Source organism: Trypanosoma brucei, chromosome 4, assembly GCF_000210295.1.
Source record: "Trypanosoma brucei gambiense DAL972 chromosome 4, complete sequence".
Lineage (NCBI taxonomy): Eukaryota > Euglenozoa > Kinetoplastea > Trypanosomatida > Trypanosomatidae > Trypanosoma > Trypanosoma brucei.
Genome location: NC_026737.1, coordinates 362,592 through 374,323, shown reverse-complemented (window position 1 = coordinate 374,323; position 11,732 = coordinate 362,592). Strand labels below are relative to the sequence as shown.

The 11,732-nt window shown below is 48.8% G+C and overlaps 7 protein-coding genes across 7 annotated transcripts; all 7 read left to right on the top strand.

Annotated features, from left to right (window-relative positions):
* Nucleotides 1-1,541: 1,541 nt before the first annotated feature.
* TbgDal_IV1740 (hypothetical protein, conserved) lies at nt 1,542-1,850 on the top strand (the record flags this gene model as incomplete). Its single annotated transcript, XM_011774457.1, has 1 exon — nt 1,542-1,850. The coding sequence occupies one exon, from the start codon at nt 1,542-1,544 to the stop codon at nt 1,848-1,850; it is 309 nt and encodes a 102-aa protein (XP_011772759.1).
* Nucleotides 1,851-2,326: 476 nt separating this feature from the next.
* On the top strand, nt 2,327-4,294 carry TbgDal_IV1730 (selenocysteine-tRNA-specific elongation factor,putative; the record flags this gene model as incomplete). Its single annotated transcript, XM_011774456.1, has 1 exon — nt 2,327-4,294. The coding sequence occupies one exon, from the start codon at nt 2,327-2,329 to the stop codon at nt 4,292-4,294; it is 1,968 nt and encodes a 655-aa protein (XP_011772758.1).
* A 376-nt stretch (nt 4,295-4,670) lies between these two features.
* On the top strand, nt 4,671-5,015 carry TbgDal_IV1720 (hypothetical protein, conserved; the record flags this gene model as incomplete). Its single annotated transcript, XM_011774455.1, has 1 exon — nt 4,671-5,015. One exon carries the CDS (start codon nt 4,671-4,673, stop codon nt 5,013-5,015), a length of 345 nt encoding a protein of 114 aa, XP_011772757.1.
* Nucleotides 5,016-6,085: 1,070 nt separating this feature from the next.
* On the top strand, nt 6,086-7,375 carry TbgDal_IV1710 (ribosomal protein L3, mitochondrial, putative; the record flags this gene model as incomplete). Its single annotated transcript, XM_011774454.1, has 1 exon — nt 6,086-7,375. The coding sequence occupies one exon, from the start codon at nt 6,086-6,088 to the stop codon at nt 7,373-7,375; it is 1,290 nt and encodes a 429-aa protein (XP_011772756.1).
* Nucleotides 7,376-7,586: 211 nt separating this feature from the next.
* On the top strand, nt 7,587-9,029 carry TbgDal_IV1700 (ribosomal protein L3, putative; the record flags this gene model as incomplete). Its single annotated transcript, XM_011774453.1, has 1 exon — nt 7,587-9,029. One exon carries the CDS (start codon nt 7,587-7,589, stop codon nt 9,027-9,029), a length of 1,443 nt encoding a protein of 480 aa, XP_011772755.1.
* A 278-nt stretch (nt 9,030-9,307) lies between these two features.
* TbgDal_IV1690 (hypothetical protein, conserved) lies at nt 9,308-10,450 on the top strand (the record flags this gene model as incomplete). Its single annotated transcript, XM_011774452.1, has 1 exon — nt 9,308-10,450. One exon carries the CDS (start codon nt 9,308-9,310, stop codon nt 10,448-10,450), a length of 1,143 nt encoding a protein of 380 aa, XP_011772754.1.
* Nucleotides 10,451-11,153: 703 nt separating this feature from the next.
* TbgDal_IV1680 (hypothetical protein, conserved) lies at nt 11,154-11,390 on the top strand (the record flags this gene model as incomplete). Its single annotated transcript, XM_011774451.1, has 1 exon — nt 11,154-11,390. One exon carries the CDS (start codon nt 11,154-11,156, stop codon nt 11,388-11,390), a length of 237 nt encoding a protein of 78 aa, XP_011772753.1.
* Nucleotides 11,391-11,732: the final 342 nt, after the last annotated feature.

The window sequence follows — 11,732 nt, the reverse complement described above, 5'->3', positions numbered from 1 at the left end:
TATAAGTTTTTTTTAATTTTAATTTTTTTTTTTGTTACTATTCTTCTTTTTATTTTAGCCATAGATAAAGTTTGTTTGCCCTTTTTTTTCCACCTTATTTTTGCTTATTTATTATGTTGCGATCCGTGCCACTCTTTGGTTTGTTTCCTCTCCATGGTCATGCTTTATTTCTCGTGTGTTGGGAGGAGGGGGAGGGAGAAACCCATTAAGCCGATTAGGAGGAGAACTGCTAGGGGGGGGGGGGGGAAATATATATAAAAGGGAGGAGAAAATAACTCAAAGAAGATAAAAGGAAAAAAAAGGAAGGATAAAAGCAAAGCAAAGCAAAAAATAAATAAATAAATAAAAACAAAAACAAAATGAGAAGTCAGAGGTGGGAGATGAGAGAGTAATTACTGGAACCCTGAAAGGCGCAGCACCACCTCATATATCAGCACTTAACCCCCTCTCTCCTTTCCCTCCCTCCCTCTCCGAATCGTAACGGAAGGGTCTGTTCACACTTTTCTTTTTTCATCATTACACGGCCTCTGTGAAGTTGCAATTCATGTTGAAGAGGAGGAAAAGTGAACTTAGAACAAAATACGTTTGCCTATATTTATTTATTTTTATATATAAGCTTACGAACATATGTGGCCTTCTGGGCGCCCGTTTGCTTGTGCGCCATTTCACATCTGAGCGGAATAAGTTTTCAGTGTTGGAGGATGAAACTGAGAGAATTATTGGTTTTGTGTGTGTTCGTGTTTGTGTTTGTGTGAAAAAAAAGATGGTTACAGGCTAGGCTCGTTGTTACTGCACTTTTTGTTTCCGCATCCGCCGGCACTCTCTCTCTACCGAATCCTTTTATTTCGAGTGGAACCGCACTGCTTTTTTTGTTTGTTTGTTTGTTTTCCGCATGTTTATACTTCATGTTCATATTCATATTCTCTCTTCCCCTGTTGCCCTATTTCCTAGGTTTTTAAGGTTACAGTTACATTTGCATTTACATGCAGCACCTGATTCCTCGCAGCAACACAAATGTATGTGTTTGTTTTTGTACATATATATATATATATATATGTGTGTGTTTGGTGTCTGGTGTATTGGCATGGAGAGAAGTGGGGTCGAATTTTAAACAAACTCGCCTGGGCGCGGTTGGATTTAAAAAAATAGTGAGGGAATTGTCGAGGGTTCCCTGCGAATCGAGTAAACGGCCCCCAAAATGGAACCCTCCCCCCGCTCCCCCCCCCCCCCACACACACACACCCGGACGGCCGATTGACGTGACGTCATTTCTTTTACCGGTGAATCTTCGATTTCCCTCGTTTTGGTTCGCCGCCCCTTTTATCACGTGTAAATTTGTTATGCTACCCCTCACCTTCACCTCCAAACATTGTTTTTCCATATTTGTTTTCCTTCTCTCGAACCGTTACGGTAACGTAAATATATTAGTAATAGCAAAAAGGGTGACCGTTACTTGGTTTTATTCACAGTTTTCCCTCGGGGTGTAATATTACCTTTTTTGTCTATCTTTATAATCGTTTCTGTGGCTTAAACGCATTATAATGTCGCACCACAACCACATAACAGTGCAGTTCGCAGGAGGATGTGAGTTACTTTTTGCTAAGCAAACAAGTCTTCAGTTGGATGGCGTTGTTCCCATGGGGACGAACCTCAATGGGTTGGTGCAGTTACTCAAGACAAACTACGTCAAGGAAAGACCGGATCTTCTCGTGGATCAGACGGGTCAAACGCTCCGTCCGGGCATTCTTGTGCTGGTGAATTCATGCGATGCAGAAGTTGTTGGTGGGATGGACTATGTGCTAAATGATGGTGATACCGTTGAATTCATCTCCACACTGCATGGCGGATGAGGATGCTGAGTGATAAGTTGTGTTTTTTTTCCTCTTTGTCCTCATCGTTGTTGTTTTTTACTTTGGTTCCCCACTTCCCCCGCCATGAGTGGCTAATTTTTCTCATCGTCATGATACCCCTGTCAGGTGAGTGTCGGATGGAAATGATGCTGTAGCACACGTTAACGAGCCTATTTAAAACGATACGGAGTTCTCGCAGCAGGAAATAGAGCTACTGTTGTTGTTGTTGTTGTTTTTGGTTCCCTTTTCTTTGTATGTCTAATATGGACATCGCTTGATGCTACTGGTGTGCACTTCATATGAACAACTCCTTTCATCAACTTTCCCTTCCCCTACGCTTCATATTGGATTCCTTTTCCCTCCCTACTAGTCTATTTTTGAAGCGCAACTAACAGCGGGTGAAGGTCACTTCCCCACCCCTGTTGAAAGAAGCTCCGCTGCATGCACAGCAACCTTGTGAGCGTTGACCAACAGGAATGACAGAAGTTAATGATGTTGCCTCTGTAAACATTAACATCGGAATTCTAGGTCATGTAGACAGTGGAAAGACATCGCTTGCACGCGCGCTTTCATCAACTGCTTCAACAGCAGCATTTGACAAGAGTCCTGAGAGTCAGCGCCGAGGCATAACACTCGACCTTGGCTTTAGCGCCACTTGCGTTCCTACGGAGGGCATTGCGCCGGATTTGTTTAACGCTGGTATTCAACAGGTCCAATGTACTTTTGTTGATTGCCCCGGACACGCATCGCTCATTCGTACTGTATTGGGAGGGGCGCAAATTATAGACATGATGATTCTTGTCATTGATGCTTGCAAGGGTATACAGACGCAGACAGCGGAGTGCATAGTGATTGGCGAGGTCCTGTGCAAACCACTCGTCCTTGTGATCAACAAAGTTGACGCTATCCAGGGGTCTACGAGCGAAGAGAAGCGGGCAGCAATCGATAAACTGCGGAAGCGCCTGCAAAAGACATTCGAACGAACCAGATGGCCATCTGTGGCGATGGTTGAGGTCGCTGCCGCACCGCGTCGCGAAGAGTCGGGTGGTACAACGTGTGAGGGCTGTATGATGAGTCCAATCAACGTGGAGAAGGTGTTACCGGCCGTCCTGAACCTTGTCGACGCGGATACGATCAAAAGAAATAAGGAAGCTCCGTTGAGGCCGGAGGACTTCGTGATGATGGTTGACCACTGCTTTGCACTGAAAGGCCAAGGTACCGTGTTCACCGGCACCATTCTCCGCGGACAGGTAAGCGTAGGGGACAGCGTTGTCATCCCTGAGTCTCATGTGGTAAAGAAAGTGAAGGGGTTGCAAGTGTTCCGCAAGCCCGTGCAGATGGCCCGCCGTGGTGACCGCGTTGGACTCTCTGTTGTACAGTTTGATGCTGAAGGAATGGAGCGCGGTTTGCTTTGTAGTGCGCTGCAGCAGCAACAGCGGCAGCGGAGCCGCGCAGACCAGGCGGTTCATCCTGTGCCAGTGTTTGAAAGTGCCTCTGTGATGGTTGCGGAGGTTAGTCGTGTTCGGTTCCATCAGCTGCCGTGCAACGTGCACACCAAGTTTCATATAAACATTGGTCACTCTACGGTGATGGGAACCATGCGGTTTTTCAGTCGCCCGACTGTTTGCCTCCCCAGCGACTCGCAAGCTGGGGAGGAATTAGCGGAGGAGCCCCCTTTCGACCTAATGCAAGAAAGTCAGTACGTGGAGGAGTTGGGTGAGGAGGCGTTCATCACGTTTGAATGCCCTTCCGAAGACAAGCATCGGTGGCCCGGCCGACCCATCGCTGTCAAGCGTGGGCCGTTGACATATTTCGCCATCGTACTGCTTGAGAAACCCATCTTGGCAGCTATTGGGACCCCACTAATAGCGGCCCGACTTGATGTGGAACGAGAAAACATGTGCCGGATAGCACTCGCGGGGCGCGTCCGTGCGCTTCTGCATGATGATAAAGACGATGCCGTGATGTGGCGGTCGATGCCCATCGTTCGATACAAGTCCCGGTCGTTAGTAGTGGAACGCGTGGTGAGTGACAGGTCGTGTATTGCCAGTGGCGTCGTTACTTCGGAGATGCATGAGGCTAGGAGCGGTGGTGGTATGAGCACCAATAAGAAGGAGAGGGATACGAAAGTTAAGGATGCACTTCATGCTGAGGTACAGAAATTCATTGGGCTTACGGTTTACTTTCGGCCAACGAGCGGGGATGATGGATGCTGCGTTAATGAGAACGCGCCGGAGGGCTTAAGGGAAGGCATCATTGACTCCGCGTTCGGCAAGACGGGGAAGGTGAAACTGGTATTCAAGGAACCCGTATTCGCTGTGGACGACCGAGGGGCGGAACCCGGTAAAGGAAAGCGAAACGAAGTGATCTTCCTTTCTGAGGGCGTTGTGGAGCTCACGCTCAAAAAATACCCACTTGCACTCCACAGTCAGCTTCAGCAGTAGTGGCCAGAGTAGAGTCACTCTATGGTGTTGTCTTGTATACTTTTCCCTTTCTATGCTTTCGCCAGTCACAACCATTTTAATTGTTGCGTGTAAAACCGAATTCCGTTTAAGCGGTACACAACTTTGACAACTTCACGTGGACAAATGGTCACAGAAGGGTAATTTTCCAGTGTTACGCCTCCCGCTCGTCTCCATCGCTGACTTTAATTCCACTCTCCCCCCCCCCCACACACACACACATATATATATATATATTTACACACATGCTCATGTTGACACGTGTATATCTCAGAGTGGAAATAGGGGATACAAAACACGGCCAACCACGGCAGCGACAAGGGGAGAACCGGAAGCAACTAGCAAAAGGAGAGGAAGAATGCTCTCCTCCACCGCCTTGTTGTTGCGTGGCCAGTACAAGACGCGTCTCAAGAAGCGTATGGTGGGTTTCATCCCCAAGGTTATCCCCAGGAAGATAAAAAACAATATGGTAGCACTGCGCAGTGAGGCAAACACCGGGCACATGGAGGGATACCTCAAGACGGAGACAGAGCGACTAGATGCTACAGGGCGAAAAGTGCAAAAGGTGCTCTGGGATCCAGTGCTGCAGCGGCACTGCTTGTTCAAGGAAACGAAAATAAAAGGACCATTCATGACCAAGTCGGCGATAGCGAAGAAGGTGGATTTCCCCATTGGTGGTGCGGAAAAGATGTTGAAGAAATAAACAGCGCCAGTATGTGGTTGAGCAGTGCGCGTGCCGAAAAGAGCAGTGGTGGAAGTTGGCGGCGTGATGGGAACATGCAGCCTCTGGGCACGTGGTTGCTGATTACGACAAAAATGAGATGTGAGTTGTTACTCATTATGCAAGGACGAGGTGTAACCGATCGTTGCGAACTTTTTTTTTTAGGTGGCGCCTCCGTCTGCCATGATGAAATCCCCAATACATCTCTCTGATAATATCCGTCCGCGAGTGCGCGTGAAGAAAAGCGCGACAGCGGCGTTAGCGATGTTGCCTGTGATGGGTGCATTTTCCACGATCCCGGCCTTGCAGGTGGCATCATACCCTTATCGGTAAAGTTGTAACTGTTTTTCGGTCCACAACGTGTGTTACTCTTTCACTTCTCGGCAACTGTGCTCTCAACTGCAAGTGCCGTTTGGTCGAATGCAGTTAAAAGGTAGTAAGGGTATGAAGGCATGGTGAGTGATAGCTAGTTACAACGAACCCGCATATTAGAAAATGCAGGTTGAAAGCGCCCAACGTTTAAGACGATGATGGTCTGTTTTGCTACTAATATTTGGTGGGCTTGGGAGCGTGGAACTCCTGTAAGCAGGAGTTGGATATGTCTACCAAGTGCTCACCACACCTGGTAATGCGATGCCAACACCACTTACAATGAGATACTGCTGTACTTGACAAAGGGCAATCCATTAAGTGGCTTGCTGGGAGTATATGAAATACATAATGAGCCTCCCGTCTCGAAACACATGCATCCAAGAATTTGAAGTGCCGAAGGGACAGACAACACAGCAAACAGATCTAAGCATCGGTTAGATGAGTAAGATACACTACAACCGCTTACTCACATTTCTTTCAAAACAGCAAATGAATACCCAACAACCCAAGGCGCCGGTGCTGACTAGCGCTCACCGCCGCTTACTCCCTTTATTCTTATTAACCGCACGCTTACTTTTCCCCCTTTTCTTTCTCTCTTTTCTTTATCTGTATTTATCACTTTTACTTTGTTGTCACATATAATTGCGCGAATCGCATTAGGAACAAGCGAACACACCAACATGTCTCACTGCAAGTTCGAGCACCCCCGTCACGGCCATCTTGGGTTCCTTCCCCGCAAACGCAGCCGTCAGATTCGTGGCCGAGCACGTTCTTTCCCCAAGGATGATCCCTCACAGAAACCTCATCTCACCAGTTTCATGGTGTACAAGGCTGGTATGACGCATATTGTGCGTGATGTCGACCGTCCGGGGTCAAAGGTGAACAAGAAAGAGGTTGTGGAACCAGTGACAATTCTTGAGGCACCGCCGATGGTTGTTGTCGGAATTGTTGGCTATCGGCAGACACCTGTGGGCCACAAGACGATTGGCACCGTGTGGGCACACCACACCAGCGTGGAATTCCGCCGGCGCTTCTACAAGAACTGGAAACAGTCCGCACAGCTCGCCTTCACGAAGCGCAAGCAGTTCGCTCGCACAACAGAGGGACGTCTCGCTGAAGCACGGACGTTGAAGGCATTCGAAAAGAAGGCTGACATCATCCGTGTGGTGGCACACACGCAACTCCGCAAGCTGCGCAACAACCGCGTTGGTGTGAAGAAGGCTCACGTAAGCGAGATCCAAATTAACGGCGGCACCATTGCGCAGAAGATTGAACTCGCCAAATCGCTACTTGAGAAGGAAGTTCGCATCGACTCTGTGTTCCAACAATCGGAGGCATGTGACGTGTGCGCTGTGACTAAGGGCCATGGTTTCACTGGTGTCGTGAAACGTTGGGGTGTTGCGTGCCTACCACGTAAAACTCACCGTGGTCTACGTAAGGTTGCGTGCATTGGCGCATGGCATCCGTCTCGTGTCATGTACACCGTTGCTCGTGCTGGTCAGCATGGTTACCACCACCGTACACACCTCAACAAGAAGATTTACCAGCTCGGTCGTGCAGTTTCCATGGAACCCAACCAAGCCACAACTGCTTATGATCTTACCGCTAAGACCATCACTCCGATGGGTGGTTTTGTTGGCTACGGTACTGTCCGCAATGACTACGTGATGCTGAAGGGTTCTGTTGCCGGTCCTCGTCGCCGTGTCATCACACTCCGTCGCCCCATGGCCCCGCAAACATCGCGCAAACTCACGGAGAAGATTACGCTGAAGTTTATCGACACAAGCAGTAAAATCGGTCATGGTCGATTCCAGACGAAGAAGGAAAAGAGCCAGTGGTATGGTCCACTCAAGAAGGATCGCATCCGCCGCGAGGAGCGCCTCCGAAAGGAACGTGCTGCCCGTGCCGCGGAGCGCAAGGCGAAAGGTGGCGCCACCACAACCGCAGCCCCGAGGAAATCGAAGAAGTAAGCAGCTCACCTGTTGGTTTTTCGCCCGATTTTACAGCGAGTGTGCCCTCGTATGGTCACTGTGTGCTGATAATTTGTTCCACATAATGTTTTAATTTTTGTTTCTTAATTTTTATTTGATTTTTCTTCTGAAAATTTGTCGGGTAGTTATTTTCCTCTGTACAGGTTGTAGTGTGTTGGCTACTTCCTTGTAGTAGGTCGCCAAATCTTTAATGCTGACATTGTTTAATTTATTTAGGCTTATTAACCGCACGCTTACTTTTCCCCCTTTTCTTTCTCTCTTTTCTTTATCTGTATTTATCACTTTTACTTTGTTGTCACATATAATTGCGCGAATCGCATTAGGAACAAGCGAGCACACCAACATGTCTCACTGCAAGTTCGAGCACCCCCGTCACGGCCATCTTGGGTTCCTTCCCCGCAAACGCAGCCGTCAGATTCGTGGCCGAGCACGTTCTTTCCCCAAGGATGATCCCTCACAGAAACCTCATCTCACCAGTTTCATGGTGTACAAGGCTGGTATGACGCATATTGTGCGTGATGTCGACCGTCCGGGGTCAAAGGTGAACAAGAAAGAGGTTGTGGAACCAGTGACAATTCTTGAGGCACCGCCGATGGTTGTTGTCGGAATTGTTGGCTATCGGCAGACACCTGTGGGCCACAAGACGATTGGCACCGTGTGGGCACACCACACCAGCGTGGAATTCCGCCGGCGCTTCTACAAGAACTGGAAACAGTCCGCACAGCTCGCCTTCACGAAGCGCAAGCAGTTCGCTCGCACAACAGAGGGACGTCTCGCTGAAGCACGGACGTTGAAGGCATTCGAAAAGAAGGCTGACATCATCCGTGTGGTGGCACACACGCAACTCCGCAAGCTGCGCAACAACCGCGTTGGTGTGAAGAAGGCTCACGTAAGCGAGATCCAAATTAACGGCGGCACCATTGCGCAGAAGATTGAACTCGCCAAATCGCTACTTGAGAAGGAAGTTCGCATCGACTCTGTGTTCCAACAATCGGAGGCATGTGACGTGTGCGCTGTGACTAAGGGCCATGGTTTCACTGGTGTCGTGAAACGTTGGGGTGTTGCGTGCCTACCACGTAAAACTCACCGTGGTCTACGTAAGGTTGCGTGCATTGGCGCATGGCATCCGTCTCGTGTCATGTACACCGTTGCTCGTGCTGGTCAGCATGGTTACCACCACCGTACACACCTCAACAAGAAGATTTACCAGCTCGGTCGTGCAGTTTCCATGGAACCCAACCAAGCCACAACTGCTTATGATCTTACCGCTAAGACCATCACTCCGATGGGTGGTTTTGTTGGCTACGGTACTGTCCGCAATGACTACGTGATGCTGAAGGGTTCTGTTGCCGGTCCTCGTCGCCGTGTCATCACACTCCGTCGCCCCATGGCCCCGCAAACATCGCGCAAACTCACGGAGAAGATTACGCTGAAGTTTATCGACACAAGCAGTAAAATCGGTCATGGTCGATTCCAGACGAAGAAGGAAAAGAGCCAGTGGTATGGTCCACTCAAGAAGGATCGCATCCGCCGCGAGGAGCGCCTCCGAAAGGAACGTGCTGCCCGTGCCGCGGAGCGCAAGGCGAAAGGTGGCGCCACCACAACCGCAGCCCCGAGGAAATCGAAGAAGTAAGCAGCTCACCTGTTGGTTTTTCGCCCGATTTTACAGCGAGTGTGCCCTCGTATGGTCACTGTGTGCTGATAATTTGTTCCACATAATGTTTTAATTTTTGTTTCTTAATTTTTATTTGATTTTTCTTCTGAAAATTTGTCGGGTAGTTATTTTCCTCTGTACAGGTTGTAGCGACGTTGTGTACTGTTTCCCGTTTTAAGCCTCTTCCTTTCGCTTGTCATTGCATTATTTGCTTTCGCTTTCAATAATTTTTTCTCATATATCTTAAGTCTTTGGTGATGCATAAGCTGACTCAGCTTCTGAGGTACCGCAAAACCGAAGACGAACTTGTGGAAAGTCCGTCAGTTGACCTGACGTTAAGTTTCTCTGCCGGTGGATGGCTTCAGATGTATCATTTTGGCGGAGCTCAGGCAATTGTCGACAGCGGGTTGCTGGAGAAGTTGGCCGCAGAGGGGAAACGTGTTAGGTTCTGTGGATGCAGTGCCGGATCGCTAGCGGCAACGATGCTCGTGTCAAAGATGCATTGCTTTGAAAAGGTCCGAGAGCGGGTCATCATGTACGGCGAGCACTACAGGTCTTCATGGATATACCTTTTTTGTATGATCAATTATCTGAAGGATTCGTTGGATATGTTTGGAAAACACATGAGGGATCTGGAAAATAATCCCGAGCTAAATGGAAAGTTGAACGATGGGTCGCTAGAGATTTATGTCACTAAACTCCCCTATATAAAAGGGAAGGTGATAACTACCTTTAAAAACTACGACGAGATCGTGGAAAGTATGCTCGCATCTTGCTGCTTGGCGCCACTAGTGGGCATGCCGTTCAAACTGAGGAGTACCGGCGAGTGGGTGTGTGACGGCGCCCTCACAACAGTAACGCCCCGCATGGGCGAGCCCAGCACCATCACCGTGTCACCCTTTTACTACAGTTCAGCAACCATACACCCTACCGTTTTTGTCCCTGTGTGGTGGGGACTTTGCCCTCCAGCTGAGGCAACTCACCGCGATCTCTTTACATTGGGATATAATGACATGCTTAAAGGACTAATGGCTTGTGGGCACGTCTCAAAGGAGGTGGGCGAACCGCTGCTAAAACCAGATGTGAGTGGTGCCTTCAAAGATATGAAACGAATCGGGATCTTTCACCATTGGGCGGGTCGACCTCTTCTGCTGTTTGTGCGCCTTGTGGTTTGTTTTTTCATATACTTTGAACTATGCCTTGCGTGCATGGCTTGTATTATGCGTTCCCTGCTACGTGTTGACCGCGAGCCACTTCGCAATATGCGGGCCAATGTGGTAAACATGTTGACATTCAGGACGCTTCGCCGCCTTTTGTTCAACCAAGATGTGCAGGGGAGCGATCAGCACCTCGAGAGGACCTCGTGCATATTCCGGGTCTTCAGACCAATTGTATTGTAAGCTGGGAGAAACGATGAGCGGTGTGACGCCGTGTGGTAGCGGGAGCGGCGTGTTAGGGTCGACAAACTGGTGCATAGAGAACATCATATATCCATATGTGTGTATTCATGTCCATATTTGTTTATTTTAATACAGTTGTGGAAAGCTCTGCTTCTGTATGGCGTGTGCGTGTTTTAATATTTTATGGAGAAATGATCCAACAGGGGCCCCACTTCGACCGGTGTCTGCACTTGATTCCCACTTTTTCTTCCCCTCCCCTCTTTATTTTCCTCTCCTTCTTCCCTTTTGGCACAGTATTATTGCTACCTTTCTGTATTCTCTTAACAGATGCTTATTTGCGTGCCTGATGCATTGCCGGTCAGTTATTGAGACAGCTTCTGAGAGGTTTCCTCGCATTGGTATAACTCCTTTCTACGGTCGCGTTTCGTAGTGGTTGGTATTCCTTCCGAGTGGTGGGTGGGATACCCCTTAGTTCCTTCATTTTCTTCTGTTTTTTTTTCTGTTTTTACCTTTAATTTATCTTCAGTAAGGGAGGCGAACAGAAGAAGGAGAGCTCATAAGCCCACCGAAAGAAAAAAAGGTAAAGTCTGCGTTAAGGGGCAGAGATCTCTACCTTTTTCGTGTATACCTTCGCACGTGTACTCGATACCCCTTAAATAAAGGAAGGTTTGACTGTGCGCGTCCGAGCTGCGCCTGAGCGAAAATGTTTCGGGTTTCCAGACGGATGCTGACGGGCGGGTTTGAGGGCCATAAACCCGGGATGGAGAACAAGAGCTTAAAGGACAAGGCCAAGGGAGAGCTAATTAAGATGTTAAAAATTCAGCTTGTGTTGGTACCGCTGGTGGTAGGATGGGTAATGATTATGTACCCGCAGCCGTCCCCTGAGGAGGAAAAGCGACTTCGCGCCGAGTACGAGAAGAATGCCGGATGGAAGACCTAAGGAAAAGGAAGGATCAAGTGAAGCTAAACGGTGCGAGCATTACGTAAGGGGGGGATGCGTGAGATGGGTTTGGAATCCGGTGAAACCATACTGAGGGGGTGGAAGTACCTTCGTTGTGGGCACGGAGTCCAAGGAGTATTTTTGCATCTTCCATTTTGGGCATTACCCGTACTCATTTGTGCGCGCGGTACGTGTCTCCACAGACACGTATGTGCTCCTTTCAGCACTGCATCCTCACCATCACTATGAACATTTCGGTCCTCACTCTAAGCGCATAACCGCGAAGTTGCAGCGCCATCGGCTACTTGTGGGCTACCTTCTGGGGGTTAACTTCTTCTTTTG